The following is a 23,188-nucleotide window of genomic DNA, read 5'->3' as shown; positions in this document are numbered from 1 at the left end:
TCCCATTTGGTTGCCTTATCTTCATCTTACGGTTTGGTTTATTAGCCTAAGGCTATTCTGTAAAGACCTTTACTTCTAAGCAAATCCACAATGTAGGACCACCATTGGAAGTAGTTGGTGCTGTTAAGAAGAACTTGGCATGGACTTTCCATTTTAACAGAAACTGAAGCTATAGATGTTGAAATTAAGTGTTACAATGGAAAGATCTCGAAAAATTAGGCTGATTCAAAAAAAACGGCTTCTGGATGAAGAAGTTATGGCTTTTTGAAGAAAAGTTGTTGAAGATGCCGACGAAGTGTGGGAATGTGCGGAAATGAACGATAATGATATATTTAAAAAAATCCGCCCCCTTTCCAAACTTAATCTAATTAGCTCAACAAAAATAGAGACTTGAACTCAAGACCTCTACTCTCATAAAGTAGCTTTGGACCAAGTGAGCTAGATTAAAAGGTTAGTAATTTTTGGAAAAGAGGAAGGGTTTTTTTTTTTAGTCACTGAAGCTTTGGGGTGCGTGCTTACTTGAGCAAGCTCTTTTTTTGCCTACAAAACAAAAAACACAAAACCCAACATAGACATACAAAAAAAAACAAACCTTTCGGCTTGAAGTTAGCTTTAGCCAGAAACTAAATATTTTCCTCAATGTTTTTGATTTTCCGAGATCACATTAAGGGGTTGTGGAAAAAAGCATATGCATGAGAAAAATCCTTCCTTTCTATTTTTGATTTGCCCAGATCACACAAAGTCGCGAGGCAAAGAGCATACGCAGATATGAAAAGTATAGATCCGGTAATTAAAAAACAAAGAGCTAAATAAACCGAAATAAATAGAGAGAAAATAACTAAAAACTACAAATAAACATTGTATACCTCCAGATCTTAAAAATGACGTAGCTAGGGCTACCGAAAACCTTTTCACGTCAAACGAAAGGGGTTCCTCACTAGAAAAAATGCTCCTAACACAATAGAGCAGTCCTCTCAGCCTGAAAGTAGTCACTAACAGTAGATCTAGGAAACGACAATCGGATGCAGTTCTACCAGCTTCAGATTTGGATCACCAATGGATGTGGCCCTCAAATAACTCTGATACCATGTAGGAATTTACAGGGTAAGTTCCTCAGACATAACAACAAAGGACACCGCTCACAAACAGATCACAGATCAATACACCAGTATTGTTGACGTGGTTAAAACCCTCAAAGAGGGAAATAGTCCACGGTCTGAGCCATCGCAGCCACTTCAAGGAATTTATTGATAAAATAATGAAAAAATACATAAGCTTCTCTCATGAACGGTTACCCTACAAATGAACCTCCATGCTCTTTAAATAGAGATTATGGACCAATTGGGTGTTAAGCCACGGATCAAGTGTCGGTAATACCGAGGAGAGAATGAACCGTCAGATCACTTCATGTCTAGAACATATCGTGACCGTCGGATTGTAAGTTACAAAAGTACATAGTAAAGAAACACACTTTACCTAACTCGACACTAGACCAAGTTATACTTAACTATTTCCTATGTGTCGGAATATCCTAGCATCCCCCCTTAAGAAAAACATGGGATAGGATTGAAGGATGTACAAATATGACACAATAGGAGAAGGAAGGAGGTACTAGAGCCTATGTTTGGAAGCCACATCGAGTGAGAGATCGGAGATCGAATTTCTTAAGAGAGTAGCGCAGCAGTTTTGGGAGTGAGATCGAGGTGATTCCTTGCAGTGAGGGGCAACTAGGGGCTAGCCATTCAATGGCTGGATCAGTATTGGATCTCCAGTGATAGTGTGAGGTATATTGTGAAAATTTATGAATCTTTACAAACAGAAATCCTACTGCAGTTACTAGTTTAACATCTCCTACTTGTTATTTCATTCAACAAGTTATTTAATTAGATAAACAGTGATGTAAACACTACTGCAAACTACACTGACATACAAATCATAAAATGAAACAATAGATGAGACAAACACACAACGGACACCATTATTTTTTGACAACACGTCCTCGGAAAAACCCAATGCGAGAAAACCGGTGCAGGAGATAGAGGATTTATATTATTAAGCAAGCAAAACTTGAGTACAACAAGTTACCTCCCACACCAGCTAACCTTTCAGAGAAATCACGGCAGCAAGAAATACATACGAGGGTTCACCTCATTCTTCAAGTCACAACTGATCCACTGAGTGGCCTGACTCCGGCAAACACTGCGAAATCCCAGCACAATCACTGCTTGGGCCAGCATCTTGCCTCTAGGAGACTGCGTCACCCCTTTTGCTGGATCAATTTGCTGGAGGAAGACTGTTGTTCAGCTCTCCCAACTCAAAACCTCACTTCGAAAGCAAAATCTCAAACTTCTGACGAATATCCTGCACTACCACTGCAAGAGACCCTCTTGGCCTGCGTCAGCACTGCGTGAGCCACTTCCTGGGCTGCATAGGCCTCTGTGTTGCCTCTCTAATGCTACTGTTGCCTCTCTGCCTGGTACTCTTTGGCTCTGAACTCTTTTCTGATCCAAATCTCTACTTCTTACCCTCTCACTGCAACTCAGATCACCTATTCGATTTTCTCAGCAAACCTCGCCCCAGAAAAATCGAACTAACTGATCACTTGGTGTATCTCCAACTGACCCTCAAGCCTCTTCTTATACTTTTCCTCTTGTTGAATCAACGGTTGAGATTAAGTCCCTATTCAACAGATAAGATTAAAACAAACTTGATCCTCGTCTCTTAGAATCTCTTCACCCATATTTTTATTAATACCCATTAATATTTTTATTTTCCTAAGTTTAGACTTGGGAACCCCATTAAAAATATTAATTATTTTAATAACTCACAATCGGGTGGAATTTCTCCAAACGATTTTGTTGATATGGGGTAGCATCAGATGTGCTCTAGCCACAAAATTTGGTGGAGAGGTTGGGGCACATGAGATCTCCAATACCCAGAAAGAGTTTGGGCAGATTCTAAACAGTTCGGGAGATATTAAAATAATTAACATTTTTAATGGAGTCTCGAAGTCTAAACTTAGGGAAAATAAAATATTAATGTGTATTAATATGAAATTGTGCTAGAATGGTCCAAAAGACATAGATCAAGCCAGATCTAATATTAGTCGTTGATTAGGGACTTAATCTCGACCGTTGATATGTCAACAGGAAAAGTATAAGAAGAGGCTTGAGGGTCACTTGAAGAATACACCAGAGTGATCAGTCATTCTATTCTCTAGAGCGGGGTTTGCTAAGAAAGATAGAATTAGTGATGGAGAGATGCAGCTGAGGGGAATTTGAGTACAGAGAGATAGAGAGGCAGAGATAGTGTCGGGAGAGCAGCGCAGTAGCCAAGGAGAGTGATGCAGAGCCAGCCAGGGCTCACGCAGGGCCACGCAGACGCAACCGAGAGCTGCACAACGCCTCAGAGAGGCTAGCGTTGCTGACGCAGAGGTCCAGAGGGCTGACACAGGGCCTCCCAGGGCTGACGCAGACCCATCCGGGGTAACGCAGGGCCAACATGAGGCAGAGAGGGGCTGACGCTGGGGTTTCTGGGACAGATTGGTGCTAAGTAGCTGTCGGAAGGATTATCCAGGGTTTCAGCCAGGAGATTTGTCAGAAACTGAGAGGTATTGCTGCCAAGGAAATTCTCTGTTGGGTAGGCCAGTTTCGGCACCCAGATTGTACTCTGAGATTGCTTAATAAGAAAACACTCAGATAGCTACACCGGTTTTCCCACATTGGGTTTTTCCGGGGACATTAGTCCAAAAATAATGGTGCCATATGGTGTGTTTGTTTCTGTTTCTTTTAGTTGTTGATTTGTAATATGTTGGGCATGCACTAGTGTTTATTTTCAGTATTTACATTGTAAATAACTTGTTAAGGAAAATAACTAGGTAGGAATAAATTAAATAAAGTGCATGGAGGTTTTCTAACTAAGTAAACTTAAAAATTTCAACATGGTATCAAAGGGTGATTGCAGATCACAGGAGGACTAAAGACATTAGCTGAGTGGAGCAATAACAGTAGAAAACAGCGATCTCGAGGTGACAAAAGTTGTTTCTAGCAGAGCAGCGACAAGGGAAGGGTGACGCAGTGCTTGCGTCATGAAGGGTGAGCTGAAAAGAGGCAACGCAAAAGCTAAGGAGGCAAAGGGAGCCTCACGCAAATCCATGCAGTGGCTGGGAAGGCTGACGCAGTTGGCTAAGGAGGCCAGGTTGCCGGTGCCGAGATTGCGCAGAGCCTAGGAGCTCTCACCTTCAGGTTGCTAGGGTTTAGAAGGCTGCAGGAATATTGCAGAGTGGAGCTAGTGAGGTACTGTAGTCAGAACAGTACCTGATAAAGCAAGGCCAGAGGAGTTTCTACCGAGGGTTTTTAGCCGAGGAACCCAGATCAGTGGTGCAGTTGCATAAGACGATCAGAGTAGGGGGCATCTCGACAGCGGCAGAAGGATTTCCAGGAGGGAAATCAAGACTCAGAGGGAGTCCAAAAGAGAAATTCCAGACGGGAAGTAGAGACTTAGAGGATTCAAACAGAGAACTTCCAAGAGGGAAGTAGAGGAGCATCATGGCACTACACAGAGTAAGAGACCAGGATAGACTAGACGAAGCGTCAAACTTCCTAGTCTGGAAGGCCAGAATCTTATCCGTACTTGACAGGAATCGTGTCAAGAACTTCGCCTTGAAGGTAATAGCTATCCAAGTCGACCCCAATGATAATGACAAGTACGATAAGGCAATGAAGAGGGCCAAGAGCATCATCCTTGACGGGGTCAAGGATCATTTAGTACCACACATATCCGAGAAGGAAACGACATTTGAGATGTGGGAGGCTCTCAAGAAGTCAGAATCAGTAGAGGTCGTATCAAATGAAGAAGGGAGAACCAGATTGACACCTTCCTCGAAAGACAGAATGAGATCCGAGATCAATTGATTGCTATAGAGGCGATACCAGATAAGGAGTTGATGGTTAGGAGTCAGGACAGCCCTAAATGCAATCTCAGAAGACTAGGAGGTATTTGTCCAGAGTATACTGGGCAGAGGGACTCTCTCACCTTCGGACGAGATGTGGGCAGCTCTTCGCCAAGAAGAGATCAGACGGCAATCAAAGACGAGTAGCAGCAACAAGGGGATCAAAGTCAAGCAGGAGGAGGAAGATGTGGCCCTAGCATCTGAGGGAAAGCAAGAGAAGTGGAAGAAGAAAGATCTCTCCAAGATCAAGTGCTTCCACTGTGGGGAGCTGGGTCATTATGCGACCCAGTGTCCAAGGAAGAAGAGTAAGGGAGAGTCTTTCGAGACTAAGGCAGCGCCAGCACGGGCAGAGAAGGAAGTTTTGACAGACGATGATTGTGCCATGAGTGCACATGCACCACTTGAGAAGAAATGGGGAGACATCAAGCTATAGTCAGGCGAACTATAGGCGATGAGGGGCAGGATCCTCGAGGCACCCAACCTCTTGGATTAGGCCTTGCTACGGGAGCCTCGAAGAGGAGTAGCAGGACTGGCTGAGTCGGGTAGAGATGGATGCAAATGGAGCGGCAGAGAGAGCTACAGTGCAGGAGTCCTAATACAGCGCGAGGCTAGCAAGCTGCAAAAGTGCGAGAGGCACGAGAGTGTTACACCAGTGCAGGATGGCACAGAGAGAGGTGCAACGGTGCAAGATGCAGGGAGTTGTTACAGCAGCGCAGAGGTTAGAGAGGGAGCACTTGTCAGTGGCAGAGGGAGCTTCAGCATTAGGAGGGTCTCTAGCCCAACAAGGAGGTCATATTGGGAGATCAAAGGGTCTCTAGCCCAACAGGGAGGTCAGATTGGGAGATAAGTTACTTACTTCTCAATAACTGAGTTGCAGTGCAGCATGATGCAACATGAAGGGAGGAGGTGCAATGCAGATGCAGTGTTGGGAGAAAGGACCAGCAATAGCACAGATGCAGAGGGAGTTGTTGTACAGATGCAGTAGTGGCAGTTGTAGAACCATGGGCAGCAGTACAGGATGCAGCAATGCAGAGGATGTTGGGCAGGAAGGCCTAGCATCAGCACAGGTACTGATGCCGGATGATCAAAGTAATACTCAGTGAGGAGTATTGCTAGAGCACAGTCCTCACTAAGAGGGAGTATTGATTTGGGGTAGCATCAGATGTGCTCTAGCCACGAAATTTGGTGGAGAGTTTGGGGCACATGAGATCTCCAATACCCAGAAAGGGTTTGGGCAGATTCTAAATAGTTCAGGAAATATTAAAATAATTAATATTTTTAATGGAGTCCCTAAGTCTAAACTTAGGGAAAATAAAATATTAATGTGTATTAACATGAAATTGTGTTAGAATGGTCCAAAAGACATGGATCAACCCAGATCTAATCATAGCCGTTGATTAGGTACTTAATCTCGGTCGTTAATATGTTAACAGGAAAAGTATAAGAAGAGGCTTGAGGGTCACTTGGAGAATACACCAGTGTGATCAGTCATTCTATTCTCTAGAGCGGGGTTTGCTAAGAGAGATAGAATTAGTGATTGGGAGATGCAGCTGAGGGGAATTTGAGTACAGAGAGACAAAGAGGCAGAGATAATGCCGGGAGAGCAGCGCAGTAGCCAAGGAGAGTGATGCAGACCCAGCCATGGCTCACGCAGGGCCACGCAGAGGTAGCCGGGAGCTGCGCAAAGCCTCAGAGAGGCCAGCGTCGCTGACGCATAGGGCCAGAGGGCTGACGCAGGGCCTCCCAGGGCTAACGCAGACCCATCCGAGGTGACGTAGGGCCAACGTGAGGCAGAGAGGGGCTGACACAGTCTAGAGAGAGGCTAACACTAGGGTTTATGGGGCAGATTGGTGCTGAGTAGCTGTCGGAAGGATTATCCGGGGTTTCAACCAAGAGATTTGTCAGAAACTGAGAGGTATTACTGCCAAGGAAATTCTTTATTGGGTAGGCCAGTTTCGGCACCCAGATTGTACTCTGATATTGCTTAATAAGAAAACCCTCAAATAGCTGCACCAGTTTTCCCACATTGGGTTTTTCCAAGGACATTAGTCGTAAAATAATGGTGTCATATGGTGTGTTTGTTTCTATTTCTTTTAGCTGTTGATTTGTAATGTGTTGAGCATGCACTAGTGTTTATTTTCAGTATTTACATTGTAAATAACTTGTTAAGGAAAATAACAAGTAGGTAGGAATAAATCAGGCAAAGTGCATGGAGGGTTTCTAACTAAGTAAACTTAGAAACTTCAACAGATTTCTAGGTCTTGGAGATCTTATGTATTCTAGCTCTTCCACAAAATTTCGGAGCTAGAGCACATCCGATGCTACCCAAAATCAATACTCCCTCTTAGCGAAGAATGTGATCTAGCAATACTTCCCAATAGAAGCATCACACTGATCCACAACATCGGTCCTCTGTGTTGCAGATGCTTGCCCTGCTGTCCTTCACCCATTGCACTGCTGCATCTTGTACTGCTTCCCATGACACTACCATTGTCACTACTACATTTGTACTACAGCTCCCTCTCAAAATGTTGCATCAAGCTGCCTATAACACTGCCACTGCTAATTGTTGCACTGCAACTCAGTTGTTGGGAAGTAAGCAACTGAATAGTCACCCAAAGCTGACATGCTAGTCAGTTTGGATACCCCGTGATGCTGAAGCTACCTATATTGCTAATCTATACTGACCCTCTGCTACTACTGCGCTGCTGCAATCTTCTTTATGCCTCTCGCACTGCTGCAATCTCCACTGCGCTGCTTCAGACTCTGGCACTCTAGCTCTGCCATTGTTGCTCCATCATTCCTCGCACCAACTGACTCTCGTCATTCTGCTACTGTCTATAAGGGCTCCCTAGTCGTATGTGATCCAAGAGTTTGGGCACCTCAAGGAGCTTACCCCTGTGTAGTCCTCCCGACTACATCTCTATGTCGCCCCACCTCCTCTCCAGAGGTGCATGAGCACTCATGGCACAATCCTCGTCATCATCCTCCTTGTCAGCTTTCGCTAGAGCAGCCTTTGAGTCAAACTTCACTTCCTTGCCCTTCTTTCGAGGGCACTAAGTGGCAAAATGTCCTAGTTCCCCACACCTGAAGCATCTGACTTTGGTTGTCTTTCTTTTTCCTCTTATGCTGCCCTAGTTGTCTCGCTAATGAGAGAGTTGCATCCTCCTCTTTCTCCTTCTTGACTCTAACTCCTTTACCGCTACTTCTTGCCTTGGTTAACCGCCTGATCTCTTCCTCTCGAAGAGTTGCCCACATCTCCTCCCAACTGGGGAGAGAAGCCTTGCCCAAGGTTCTCTAGACAGAGGTATCCCACTCTTCAGTGACTGCATTCAGGGCAGTCTTGACCATGAACTCAAGATCTGGTGTACACCCCACGAAAGTCAGCTGGTCTTGAATCCCTTGCAACCTGAGAAGGAAGGGATCGATTTCTTCTCCCTTCTGCATATGATACTGTCTCAACTGCTTCTCAAGCAACATCTTCCATTAGATGAAAGTTCCCTCATACAAGGTGGTCAAGGCCTCCCACATTTCCCTTGTTGTTTCCTTTTCAACAATATGTGGGATCACATGATCCTTGACCCTGTCCAGGATCATGCACTTCGCCTTTGCTTGAGCCTCCTCGTATTTCTTGAGAGGATCAACATCGACTGGTACAACCACCACTTTCAAGGCATAATCCTTGATGCGATTCTTGTCCAAGACTACCAGGATCTTGGCCTTCCAGATGACAAAGTTGGATGCTCCATCCAATCTGTCCTGATCCCTCAGTCCATTGACTGCCATCTCTGCTCAAACAAGTGTAGAACAGGTTCTCTTCTCCCTCTCTTACTGCTGCCCCAGCAAGACTCGGATCTGGATTTCTTTGGCGCTAGAAATCCTCTAAGGAACAAGTTCTTTCCAGACTCCCTCTGAGTCCTGATTTCCTTCATGGAAATCCTCCCGCCAAATGTCGAATCACTCCTCTCCAATCCTCCTTTGTTGCTGCTTAGCAACCCAGATCTAGATTTCTTTGGCAAGAAATCTGCTAAGGTAGTGACTCCCTCTACCTCAGCTTTGTCTCCTCAGACATTGTTTTGCACCAACAGCAACAACGTCCCACCAGCACCATAGATCGAATCTGCACTGCTTCTCCTGCCCTGGCAACTGACTGACCTGAGCCTCTCCCGCTCTGCGCTGACCTAGAGAACTGACGCAGTCTCCTCTCCGGTACTGCATCACCCTCCACTGGCTCAAAATGATGACGCAGGCACTACGTGAGGCTCTGCGTCAGGCTCTACGTCACTCCTTCAGCTGCTCCTCTATCTCTGAAACAGCGTTGCCACTCAGGACAGTTGCTTCTCTGCAACAGTTTTGTTGGATCTCCCCGTTGATGGCTTCAGTGTCCTATGATTTGCAATGCTCTGATACCATGTGAAAATTTTTGAATCTTTAGAAACAAAAATCCTACTACAATTACTGATTTAACATCTCCTACTTGTTATTTCATTCAACAAGTTATTTAATTAGATAAACAGTGATGTAAACACTATTATAGACTATACTGACATACAGATCATAAATTGAAACAATAGATGAGACAAACACACAACGGACATCATTATTTTTCGACAACACGTCCCTGGAAAAACCCAATGCGGAAAAATCGATGCAACAGATAGAGGGTTTGTATTATTAAGCAAGCAGAATCTGAGTACAACAGGTTGCCTCTCACACCAGATAACCTTTCAAAGAAATCACAGCAGCAAGATATACATACGAGGGTTTACCTCGTATTTCAAGTCACAACTGATCCACTAAGTGGCCTGACTCCGACAAACACTGCGAAATCCCTGCGTAATCACTGCTTGGGCCAACATCTTGCATTTAGGAGACTGCGTCACCCCTTCTGCTAGATCTATTTGCTGGAGGAACACTATTGTTCAGCTCTACTGACTCAGAACCTCGCTTCTCCAGCAAAATCTCGAACTTCTGACGAATATCCTGCACTGCCACTGCAAGAGACCCTCTTGGCCTGCATCAGCACTGTGTGAGCCCCTTCCTGGGCTGCGTAGGCCTCTGCGCTGCCTCTCTAATGCTACTGCTGCCTCTCTGCCTGGTACTCTTTGGCTCTGAACTCCTTTCCGATCCAAATCTTTACTTCTTACCCTCTCACTGTAACTCAGATCACCTATTCAATTTTCTCAGCAAACCTCGCCCCAGAAAAATCGAACTAACTGATCACTTGGTGTATCTCCAACTGACCCTCAAGCCTCCTCTTATACTTTTCCTCTTGTTGAATCAGCGGCCGAGATTAAGTCCCTAATCAACAGATAAGATTAAAACAGACTTGATCCTCGTCTCTTAGAATCTCCTCACCCATAGTTTTATTAATACCCATTAATATTTTTATTTTCCTAAGTTTAGACTTAGGAACCCCATTAAAAATATTAATTATTTTAATAACTCACAATCTAGGTGGAATTTCTCCAAACGATTTCTAGATCTTGGATATCTTATGTATTCTACCTCCTCCACAATATTTCGGAGCTAGAGCACATCCAATGCTACCAAAAATCAACATATATCTCACTCACCTCTCTATCAATCAGATTCTCTATATTGGATAGCTAGTCAGGCATCCAAAGATTGTATTCAAAAGCTATTGCATAATAATACAAACCATCAGTTGTTGCACTGGTTTTCCCGCATTGGGTTTTTCCAAGGACATTTGTCCAAAAACAACGGTGTCCATTGTGTGTTGTGTATTTCTTCTTGCTCAGTTCGTGTTTTGGCATATAATTTAATTAGTGGAGGCTACAGTGTATTGGTTTCAATATAGAACACAGTAAATAACTTGTTCAGTTATTTAACAAATAGAAGAAACTTAATCAGTTGTTGCAGTAGAAATTTGGGTCTCCAAATTTTCACATGGTATCAGAGTGCAGGTGAAGCAAGAGAGCAAACCAGAAGAGCCCAGCGTTGAAGAGAAGGAGGGAGATTGAAGTGTTGCGTAGGCAGCAGATCGAATCCCCAAAGGGATTGCACAGTTCAGGCCAGGAGGGCAAGATTCTCAAGGAAGATCTCTCTCTGAGTGAGTTGACAGAGAGGTAATATTTCCATATCGAGATTTGCTAGCAGCAGAGAGAGCAGCGCAGCAGAAGCTTCAACACAGAGATTTTTCAGGTGAGACACACTTTTCTGCGGCATTTTTGGGGCATAAAAACGTCAAAAGAAGGAAGGAGACACTTTTGAGCGAATTTCTTCCTCAAAGAATTCCTAGCTAGGGAATTCGATTTCTCCTGTAGAGCAACAGTAGCCAGGTGCAGATCTGCTTACTCCAGTAGGGAGTGCGTAGAGCAAGCCAGCAACTGCATAGAGGAGAGAGGAGGCAGTTTGACATTTTGTTGGCAGAGATGGCAGCTAATGGGATGAGACATCAAGATCGGTTCGATGGACCATCCAACTATGTGATATGGAAGGCTAGGATCTCCTACCTTTCAGATGAGCATAATCTCAAAGCCTACGTCGATAATGTTGTAGCTGAACCTACAGATTCAAATCCACCAAGCAGTTGATCCTCGATGGAGTCAAGGATCATGTTGTATGTCACATTGTTGACAAAGTGACTGCCAAGGAGATGTGGGATGCCTTGGCTACGTTGTATCAGGGATCTTTTGAGCAGCAGAAGATGTACTTGGAGGAGAAACTAAGATCCGCAAGGATGCAAAAGGGGGAGTGCATTGATCTGTTCCTATCGAAGCTTCAGGAAGTCCAAGATCAGTTGGTCGTTGTACGATCATCACCTCAGCCTATAGAGATGGTGAGGTTGGCCCTACACTCAAGTCTCAAAAGAATGGAAAGTATTTGTCTAGAGCATCCTGGGAAAAAAGAAATTACGCGATAGGGAAGGGATGTGGGCCGCTCTTCAGCAGGAAGAGAAGAGGTGAGACTTGGTCAAGTGAAAACTTGATAGCAGCAGCAGCAGCGGGATGAAGCCCAAGGAGGAGGAAGAGAATGCATCCCTTGCATCAAAGGGGCAACAGGAGCAGCAGAGGCGAAAGAAGGACGTCTCGAAGATCAAATGTTTCCGGTGTGATGAATTTGGTCAAAACACTACGCAGTGTCCTCTCAAGCATAAGGACAAGGACAAGAAACATGATCCACAGGCTACAAATACAAGGATCGAGGAGGAGGAGTTTGCCATGATTGCCCATATACCTCCAAGGGATAGGTGGGGTGATCTAGTACTATAGTTCGAAAGAACTGCAGATGGGCAGGATCCTTGAGGAGTCCACCTCTTGGATCAATACCTTGCTACGGGAGCCCATATTAGAAGTAGCAAGATGGGAGCCCATATTAGAAGTAGCAAGATGGACCAGTGTCAGTTGGTGTAGAGGAGTGTCGGAGTGACAATTGAAATGGCTAGGAGCGCCAGAGACTGAGAAGCGCAGAGCAGAGTTGGCTACAGTGAAGTTGGAATAGTGCAGAGTCAACAACTATGTAGAGACTTCAGAGGGTCAGCACAGAGACTAGCAGCAGTCAAAACTCCAGCAACAGATGCATCATGCTAAACGCCTTTGGTTCAATATTTTGGATGATTTTTCGTTGTTGTTGTAGCAGCAGCAACACTTGGAGGGGATTGCAGTGCAGATGCAGTGTTGGCAGTGACAAGGCCAGCAGCAACACAGATGCAGCATTTGCAAGGGTTGTTGTGCAAATGCAGGGATGGCAGTGGCAGGGCCAGTAGCAGCACAAATGCAGCCTTTGCGCAGTAGTTGTTGGGCAGAGATTTCAAACATCAGCAGCGTAGAGGGAGATGTTACAGATTCAGGGTGATGCTTCAACAAGTTGCATTACTAGAGCACATTCCTTGCTTAGAGGGAGTGTTGATTTCTGGAGCATCGGATGTGCTCTTAGCCTCAAAATTTGCAGGGAGGCTATGTTGATTTTTGGTAGCATCAGACATGCTATAAGTCTCAAAATTTGCAGGGAGGCTAGGACACATGTATTCCAGAATACCTAGAAATCGTTTTGGGAATTTCCACCCGGAGACAGTTTTATTAAAATAATTAATTCTTTTTAATGGGTGCCTAAGTCTAAACTTAGGAAATTAAAATAATTAAAGGGTATTAATTGAACTAGGGAAGAAACTTCCAAAAGAAGACGAGGATCAAGCCAAAATGATCTGAGCCATTGATTAGAATCTAATCTAGGTTGTTGATTAATCAACGAGGAAATTATAAGAAGAGGCTTGATGGGCATTTGGAAAACACATTGAGTGAGAGATCAGAGATCAAAAATCTCAAGAGAGCAGTGCAGCAGTTGCTGGTGTAAGATCGAGGTGATTTCTTGCAGTGAGGGGGAGGGATAGTTTCCGAAGGAAGGTTTACTAATCCGAGGATACATTGCAGAGAAGGCAGAGAAAGATCCATAAGAGGTAGCGCAGAGCCACGTTGGGCAGCATAGAGCCATGTTGAGGCAGTGCAGAGCCTTAGAGGAGATCCGAAATTTGTTGGAAAGTCGAGTTCTAGAACCAGAAGCCGGGGTGTGAGACCGAAAAGGCAGAAGTCGAAGTTCCAAACGCAAATCGATCAGCCAGGAGTGACGCAGTCTCCACCAACTGTGACACAGAGCAGCGTAGTGATTGCACAGAAACTTTGCAAAGGCAGCTAGGGTCTAGCCATTCACTGGCTGGATCAATCTTGGATCACCAGTGATAGTGTGAGGTATATCTCACGCATCTCTCTGCCAGTCAGATTCTTTGTATTGGATAGCCAGTAAGATATCCAAAGATTGTATTCAAAAACTACTACATACTAATACAAACCCTCAGCTGTTGCACCGATTTTCCCGCATTAGGTTTTTCCAAGGACATTTGTCCAAAAATAACAGTGTCCATTGTGTGTTGTGGATTTCTTCCTGCTCATTTCTTGTTTTCACATATAATTTAATTAGTGGAGGTTGTAGTCTATTGGTTTCGATATTTACCGTAGAACACAGTAAATAATTTGTTCAGTTATTTAACAAATAGAAGAAACTTAATCATTGTTGCAGAAGAAATTTGGGTCTTCCAAATTTTCACATGGTATCAGAGCACGGGTGAAGCAAGAGAGTAGACCAGAAGAGCCAAGCGTTGAAGAGAAGGAGGGAGATCGAAGTGCTGCATAGGTAGCAAATCGAATCCCTAGAGGGATTGCGCAGTCCAGGACCGGAGGGCAAGATTCACAAGGAAAATCTCTATCCGAGTGAGTTAACAAAGAGGTAAGATTTCCACATCGAGATTTGTCAGAGATAGAGGGAGCAACGTAGAGCAGTCTTCAGGTGAGACACAGTTTTGTACAGTAGTTTCTAGGGCAGAAAAACGTCACAAGAAGGAAGGAGACACTTTTCAAGGAATTTCTTCCTCAGAGAATTCTTAGCCAAGGAATTCGAATTTTCAATCCCTAAGCAGCAGTAGAGAGGAGCAGATCTACTAACTCCAGTAGGGAGCGTGTAGGCCATCCAAGCAGCTATGAAGAGGAGAGAGGAGGCAGTGCGACTTTTTTGTTGGGAGGGATGGCAGCTAATGGGCTAAGAGATCAAGATTAGTTGGATAGAGCATCCAACTATGTGATTTGGAAAGCTAGGATCTCCTACCTTCTGGATGAGCATAATTTGAAAGCCTACATCGATAATGTGGTAGTTGAACCTGCAGATCCAGATCCACTCAAGAAGTACAAGCTGAAATGGCGAAGGCCAAGCAGTTGATCCTCGATGGAGTGAAGGATCATGTTGTATGTCACATTACTGAAGAAGGGATAGCCAAAGAGATGTGGGATGCCTTGGCTAGGTTATATCAGAGATTTCAAGTAACGAAAGATGTACTTGGAGGAGAAAATGAGATCCGCAAGGCTGCAGAAGGGGGAACGCATTGATATGTTCCTATCGAAGCTTCGAGAGGTCTAAGACTTGTTGGCAACTGTAGGATCAGGGCCTCAAGCTACCGAGATGGTGAGGTTGGCCCTAAACTCAGTCTGGAAAGAATGGAAAGTGCTTGTCTAGAGTATCCTGGGCAAAGAGAAATTGTCGAATTGGGAAGGGATGTGGGCCGCTCTTCAGGAGGAAGAGATGAGGCGAAACTTGGTCAAGTGCAAACTTGATAGCAGCAGCAGTAGTGGGACAAAGCCCAAGGAGGAGAAAGAGAATGCAGCCCTTGCATCAAAGGGGCAACAGGAGCAGCGGAGACGGCAAAAGGACGTCTCAAAGATCAAAAGTTTTCGGTGTGGTGAATTTTGTCACTACGATTAACAATGTCCTCTCAAGAAGAAGGACAAGGATGAGAAACATGATTCACGGGCAACAACCACGAAGATCGAAGAGGAGGAGTTTCCCATGATTGCCCATATACCTCCAGGGGAGAGGTGGGGTGATCTAGTAGTATAGTTCGAAAGAACTACAGATGGGCAGGATCCTTTAGGGGTCCACCTCTTGGATCAATACCTTGCTATGGGAGCCCATATCATAAGTATCAAAATGGACCAGTGTTAGTTGGCGCAAAGGAGTGCAGGAGTGACAGTAGCAGTGGCTTGGAGCACCATAGACTGAGCAACGTAGAGCGGAGTTGGCAATAGTGCAGTTGGCACAGTGTAGAGTCAGCAGCGACACAGAGGCTTCAAAGGGTCAGCGCAGAGACTAGCAGCAATCAGAACTCCAGCAACAGATGCATCATGCTGAACACTTGTTCAGTATTTTTGGATGTTTTTCCATTGTTGTTGTAGCAACACTAGCAGTTGGAGAGGATTGCAGTGCAAATGCAGTGTTGGCAATGGCAGGGCCAACAACAGCACAGATGCAGCATTTGTGAGGGTTGCAGTGTAGATGTAGTGTTGGCAGTGGCGAGCCTAGCAGTAGCACAAATGCAACATTTGCTCATTAGTTGGTGGGAAATGATGTTAGATATCAGCAGCACAGAAGGAGATGTTACAGATTCAGGGTGATGCTTCAATAGGTTGCATTACTAGAGCACATTCCTTGCTAAGAGGGAGTGTTGATTTCTAGTAGCATCGAATGTGCTCTAAGCCTCAAAATTTGCATAGAGGCTAGGACACATGTATTCCAAAATACCCAGAAATCGTTTTGGGAAATTCCACCTGGAGATAGTTTTATTAAAATAATTAATTATTTGTAATGGTTGCCTCAGTCTAAACTTAGGAAATTAAAATAATTAAAGGGTATTAATTGAACTAGGGGTGAAACTTCTAAAAGAAGACGAGGATCAAGCCAAAATGATTTGAGGCATTGATTAGAAATTTAGAATCTAATTTGGACCATTGATTACTCAACGAGGAGATTATAAGAAGAGGCTTGATGGGCATTTGGAAAACACATTGAGTGAGAGATCAGAGATCGAATTTCTCAAGAGAGCAGCACAGCAGTTGCCGGAGTAAGATCGAGGTGATTTGTTGCAACGAGGGGCAAGGATAGTTTCTAGAGGAAGGTTTCCTGATCTGGGGATACATTACAGAGAAGGTAGAGAGAGAGCCACCTTGGGCAGCGTAGAGCCACGCTAAGGCAGTGAAGACCCTTAGAGGAGATTCGAAATTTGCTGGAAAGTTGAGTTCTAGAGCCAAAATTCAGGGTGTGAGACCGAAAGGGCAGATGTCGAAGTTCTAGAGGCAAATCGATCAACCAAGAGTGACGCAGTCTCCACCAGCTGTGACACAGAGCAGAGCAGTGCAGTGATTGCACAGAAACTGCGTAGAGGAAGTTAGGGGCTAGCCATTCAGTGGCTGGATCAGTCTTGGATCACCAGTGATAGTGTGAGGTATATCTCACTCATCTCTCTGCCAGTCAGATTCTCTGTATTAGATAGCCAGTAAGGCATCCAAAGATTGTAATCTTAAACTACTGCATAATAATACAAACCCTCAGTTGTTGCACCAGTTTTCCTGCATTGGGTTTTTTCGGGGACATTTGTCCAAATAACAGTGTCCATTATGTGTTGTGTATTACTTCTTGCTCAGTTCTTGTTTCCGCATATAGTTTAATTAGTGGAGGCTGCAGTGTATTGGTTTCGATATTTACCATAGAACACAGTAAATAATTTGTTTAGTTATTTAACAAATAGAAGAAACTTAATCAATTGCTGCAGTAGAAATCTAGGTCTTCCAAATTTTCACAGGCTAGGACACGTGTATTCCAGAATACCCAAAAATAGTTTTGGGAAATTCCACCCGAAGACAGTTTTATTAAAATAATCAATTATTTTTAATGGGTGCCTAAGTCTAAACTTAGGAAATTAAAATAAGTGAAACTTCTAAAAGAAGACGAGGATCAACCCAAAATGATCTAAGCCATTAATTAGAATCTAATCTATGTCATTGATTGATCAACGAGAGGATTATAAGAAGAGGCTTGATGGGCATTTGCAAGACACATCGAGTGAGAGATCCAAGATCGAATTTATCAAGAGAGCATTGCAGCAGTTGTCGGAGTGAGATCGAGGTGATTTCTTGTAGTGAGGGGCAGGGATAGTTTCCGAAGAAAGATTTCTTGATCCGAGGATACATTGCAGAGGGAAAAGAGAGATCCAGAAGAGGTAGTACAAAGGCCACGCTAGGCAGCGTAGAGGCATGCAAAGGCAACGCAGAGCCTGAGAGGATATTCTAAATTGCTAGATAGTTTAGTTCTAGAGCCAGAAGTGGGGTGTGAGAACGGAAGGGAAGAAAGTTGAAGTTCCAGAGGCAAATCGAGCAACCAGAAGGAGTGACACAGTCTCCTCCAGCTGTGACGCAGAGCAATGCAGTGATTGCGCAGAAACTACGAAGAGGCAGCTAGGGGCTAGCCATTCAGTGGCTAGATCATTATTGGATCTCCAGTGATAGTGTGAGGTATATCTCACTCATCTCTCTGTCAGTCAGATTCTCTGTATTGGATAGTCAGTCAGGCATCCAAAGATTGTATTCAAAAACTACTGCATAATAATACAAACCCTCAGTTGTTGCACTAGTTTTCCTGCATTGGGTTTTTCTGGAGACATTTGTCCAAAAACAATGGTGTCCATTGTGTGTTTTGTATTTCTTCTTGCTTAGTTGTTGTTTCCGCGTATAATTTAATTAGTGGAGGTTGTAGTGTATTGGTTTCGATATTTACCGTAGAACACAGTAAATAACAATTTTCCCATTAATTTTCAAATGAAATATTTAAGAAATGTATTAAATATTAAAAAAATTATATACATATTTACATATCATAATAATTATAATATTATTTAACTTAGCCGAGCAAGTCATTTCTCATTAAAAATTATCTCACTTAAATACATATACATATAAATCATTAGCTCCAATTCATTAATCTTCTCAAAACATTAGGCGTTCCCCTGATGACGGTCTCACTTAGAAGTTCGAAACATTGGGTTTAAAAACTCTTTAACAGGTCATTCCACATAATTTATTAATAATATCCACCTGTATGAATTCATTATTTAATAATTTGTTCAGTTATTTAACAAATAGAAGAAACTTAATCAATTGCTGCAAAAGAAATTTAGGTCTCCACATTTTCAGAAATTATAAGTGGATTAGGCTTTTTCCTTACTGAAGCATCTTGTTGTGATTGAATCTGATTGAAGCATTTACAATTGCATCGTAGATCTAAATTTGCATTCACAAAATTTACCTCGAAGCATAAGCTTGGTCGATAGAAAGATAGGACAACCTTCTTCATTATTTAATTTGAGAAGCTTGACCATTAAACAATGGTTAAAACGAGTGACCTTGCAGTCTCTTGTGGCCAAGTCTCTTGTAGGAATGGAAGCTTGGGTTGGTAGAAGCCCTGGGTAGGTATTGTTAATGAGGCCTTAGCCTCCTTCCCCAGCACTTCTCCCAACAACCTTGTTCTAAAATTTGCTTCGATAATTGAAAAAAAGATATTCACCTTAGAATAGGCATATAATTAAAATTAACCAAGATCTTGCATCACACATAGGTAGATCTTGCATTCATTCATCTTGCATTTTCAATTGATTATTGTAAATTGGATTGTGAGCTCATTTCATACTTGCAAGTCTTACATTGTTGTACTTGTCATTTTCAAGTTTATTGTCTCTTGAATATCATCTTTACTTGAAGTACAAGTCTTATTTATATTGCAAGCTTATCTCTTATTGCTCATATATCTAATTGTTTTAATCTCTTGATCTCTTGTACTAACCTTGTCTTGCAGCATTGCTTATCTTATAACTTGAGATATAGTTTATTATTGTGCAAGTACTTTAATTCATATTTTGAGCATTGTTATTAAGGCACTGGTCTCTCACTCTTTATCATTTTAAGTGTCTCATTGATCTAATTAAATCTATCTTTAACACTCACATTGCTCACTGATAATCATACTTGCCAATTAACTTTAAATCAAGTTGTCTAGAGAGGTAATTGCCTTGCCCTTAGTCTCCTAGAACTTGTTGTTCCAACAAGTTTTCCTTTTCCATTTATCTTTAGGGACTACCCCCCATAGCTTGTCTAGGAGAGAGCTTAAACGAAGTGAGTAGGGAATAGGTGACAGCCCCTGCTCTGAGCGTTTGCACCTTAGGTGTACATTTTGGGTGACAACAACTCCCAATGAAGCAGATAGAATAAATCTAGATATATGAAATCAAGCTTCACATATCATTATTCAAGTGATGTAGAGACAAATCATTGAATGCTTTGTATCAACGATTTTTGTGCACTCTTACTATCAATGACACATGAAGACTCAGCATGAACGTTTCTTTAACCTTAATGCACCCCAAAATTTGAACCAAAAATCTTTGGCAATTGCAATTTTGAGGGAAGTTTAAAAGAAAAATAAAGGAAGAACTAGTATTCTGACACCGCAATAATGCAGCATAACTTGTCAGTATATGCACAGATATATGGAACTATGACATCAAGAATAGGCAATGGATATCCATTTGGTTGTGGTCTACCGATTAAGATACAGTGCCACCACACTAATGACCTGGGTTCAAATCCTGCCGAGCATAGATCACTGGATTATAAGTTAGCTAAGCTTTTCAGAAACCATATGTGCATTAATTTGAAAAAAAAAAATCAGCACTGTGGTCAAGAAGTCACTGCTGACACCTCTCCACACAAAATTGGCTCATAGAAGCCCTGTTTCATCATACACAATGCAGTATGGAATTTTGAATGATGGAGATAATTCCTTGGCATAGTTAGCAAAGCATTATAAAAAATAGATAGTTTCCAGAACCATAAATCTAAAATGCAATGCAGGAGCTGTATTTGTCACACATTATTCTGTGTTCTCTTTGATTCCAGATATTACTTCTAATTAAATGTGTACACTTATTTGAAATTTTAGATTAAAAAAAATCTCAAATCTCTTCTAAGTCATGTTGCAAAAGTAAGGGGAAAAGTGGTGAAGGTGCAGATCATTCCAGATATTACTTCTAATTAAATGTGTACACTTATTTAAAATATTAGATTAAAAAAAATCTCAAATCTCTTCTAAGTCATGTTGCAAAAGTAAGGGGAAAAGTGGTGAAGGTGCAGATCAACCTGATCTTGATGTGACTTTATTGCTTTCAGCACTGGAGGTAGCTCCATACCATAGAATCTGCTGAGTAGATCATTATTGAGATGAATGTCTTTCAAGCCAAGCTCCCACCCTACTGAAGCTTTTCCAGTTTTCCCACCTAAAGCACGACTTAAAACCTGCTCAAAAGCAGAATTGTCATAAAACAGCAATGTTTCACGGCCACCTGTGAAGCTTATAATTTTCACATTTAATTACAGCCTGCTGATTTAAGTTTCACACAAATCCAACCTCAGACGGACTAATCTTGCTGTTATCTACCAGCAAAAAGAAAAAGAACAAATAGACATGATAACTCAAATAACATCAGCCAGACAGGTAATTGAAATTTGATACAAGAAAGGAAGACTATTAATAGTAGAATATTTACAATATACACAACAGAGGCTTCTCTTTGTTATCAGCAAAGCTCACATATTTATGATGGGATATCGATACTTGCAATGCAGTTACAAAGTCGATACATAACCAACGCAGTATGTTGACTAGCCAATTATATTGACTAAGCTGACCAGACATACGGTATACTGAAAAGACAGACCTAGACAAGTCAACTTCTTAAGGTAGTCAAAACCCTAACATCTTTCCCTCACCTAAAAACAAATTTATTTGTCCCCAAAGCATCACTCAGACCCCATTGATAGATTTTTGTTGATTTGGGGTAGCATTGGATGTGCTCTAGCCACGAAATTTCGTGGAGAGGTTGGGGCACATGAGATCTCCAATACCCAGAAAGGGTTTGGGTAGATTCTAAACAGATCATGAGATATTAAAATAATTAATATTTTTAATGGAGTCCCTAAGTCTAAACTTAGGAAAAATAAAATATTAATGTGTATTAATATGAATCTGTGTTAGAGAGGTCCAAAAGACATGGATCAAGCCAGATCTAATCTTAGCCGTTGATTAGGGACTTAATCTCGTATGTTGAATCATCAACAGGAAAAGTATAAGAGGAGGCTTGAGGGTCACTTGGAGATCACACCAGATGATCAGTGATTCTATTCTCTAGAGCAAGGTTTGCTAAGAGAAATAGAATCAGTGATAGGGAGAGAAGCTAAGGGGCATTGAGTACAGAGAAACAGAGAAGGCAAAGATTGTGCCGGGAGAGCAGTGCAACAGCCAAGGAGAGTGACGCAGAGCCAACAAGGGCTCACGCAGGGCCACGCAGAGGCAGCCAAGTGCTGCACAGAGCACCAGAGGGGCCAGCGTAGCTGACGCAGAGGCTCCCAGAGCTGACGCAGGGCCTCCTGGGGCTGACACAGGCCAAGAAAGGCTAATGCAGGGCCAACGTGAGACAGAGAGGGGCTAACGCAGTCCAGATTGGGTAGACGCTGGGGTTGCAGGAGCAGTTTTGTGCTAAGGAGCTGCCGGAAGGGTTTTCCGGGGTTTCAGCCAGGAGATTTCTCTCAAATTGTGAGGTATAGCTGCTAAGGAAATTCTCTGTTGGGTAGGCCAGTTACGACACCCAGATTGTACTCTGATATTGCTTAATAAGAAAACCCTCAGATAGCTACATCGATTTTCCCGCATTGGGTTTTTCTAGGGACATTGGTCCAAAAATAATGGTGTCATGTGGTGTGTTTGTTCTTGTTTCTTTTAGTTGCTGATTTGTAATATGTTGAGCATGCACTAGTGTTTATTTTCAGTATTTACTTTGTAAATAACTTGTTAAAGAAAAATTAACAAGTAGGTAGGAATAAATCAGAAAAAGTGCATGAAGGGTTTCTAAATTAAGTAAACTTAGAAACTTCAACATGGTATCAGAGGGTGATTGCAGATCACAGGAGGACTAAGAGACATCAGCCGAGCAGAGCAATAGCAGCAAAAAACAGTTGTCCCGAGGTGAAAGACTTTGTTTCTAGCAACGTAGAAGCCAAGGAAGTGTGACGCAGAGCCAGTCATAGCCATGCAGAAGAAGCCAAGAACTACGCAGAGCCTCAAAGAGGACAGCATTGTTGACGCAGAGGGCCAGAGGGCTAACACAGGGCATCCTAGGGCTGACGCAGACCCATCCAGGGTGACGTAGAGCCAGCGTGAGGCAAAGAACGGTTGATGCAGTTCACAGAAAGGCAGTTACTGGGGTCTAGAAGGCTACAGGAATATTGCAGAGTGGAGTTGGTGAGGTATTGTAGTCAAAACAGTACCTGACAGAGCAGGGCCAGAGGAGTTGTTACCGGGGGTTTCTAGCCGAGGAGCCTGGATCAGCAATGCAGTTGCACAAGACAATCAGAGTAGGTGGCATCTCTACAAGCGGCAGGAGGATTTCCAAGAGAGAAATCAGGACTCAGAGGGAGTCCAGAAGAGAACTTCTAGACGGGAAGTAGAGACTCAGAGGAGTCGAACAGAGAACTTCCAGGAGGGAAGTAGAGGAGCATCATGGCACTTCACAGGGTAAGAGACCAGGATAGACTGGACGGAGCATCGAAATTCGCAGTCTGGAAGGCTAGAATCTTATCAGCGCTTGACAGGAATCGTGTCAAGAACTTTGCCTTGAAGACAATAGCGATCCCAATCGACCCAAATGACAATGACAAGTACGAAGAGGCGATGGCAAGGGCCAAGTGTATTATCCTTAACGGGGTCAAGGATCATGTCGTACCACATATAGCCGAGAAGGAAACGACAGTTGAGATGTGGAAGGCTCTCAAGAACCTGTACCAGCATACATCT

General features: G+C 43.0%; 1 protein-coding gene across 1 annotated transcript in view; it reads right to left on the bottom strand.

Annotated features, from left to right (window-relative positions):
* LOC149177456 (gamma-glutamyl peptidase 5-like) overlaps positions 1-23,188 on the bottom strand; it is a 396,345-nt gene that overhangs the window by 233,648 nt on the left and 139,509 nt on the right. The window contains exon 3 of the mRNA XM_089423412.1: positions 20,479-20,634. Within this exon, the coding sequence (XP_089279538.1) occupies positions 20,479-20,634 (156 nt within the window). The remainder of the gene's footprint in view (positions 1-20,478; positions 20,635-23,188) is intronic.

The sequence above is a fragment of the Pinus tabuliformis genome, chromosome 4_1 (genome assembly GCF_031772625.1).
Source record: "Pinus tabuliformis cultivar Carrire ecotype Pingquan chromosome 4_1, CPIR1, whole genome shotgun sequence".
Taxonomy (NCBI): domain Eukaryota; kingdom Viridiplantae; phylum Streptophyta; class Pinopsida; order Pinales; family Pinaceae; genus Pinus; species Pinus tabuliformis.
Note: the sequence above shows the minus strand (reverse complement) of the source record. Positions and strands in the feature narration are given on the sequence as shown.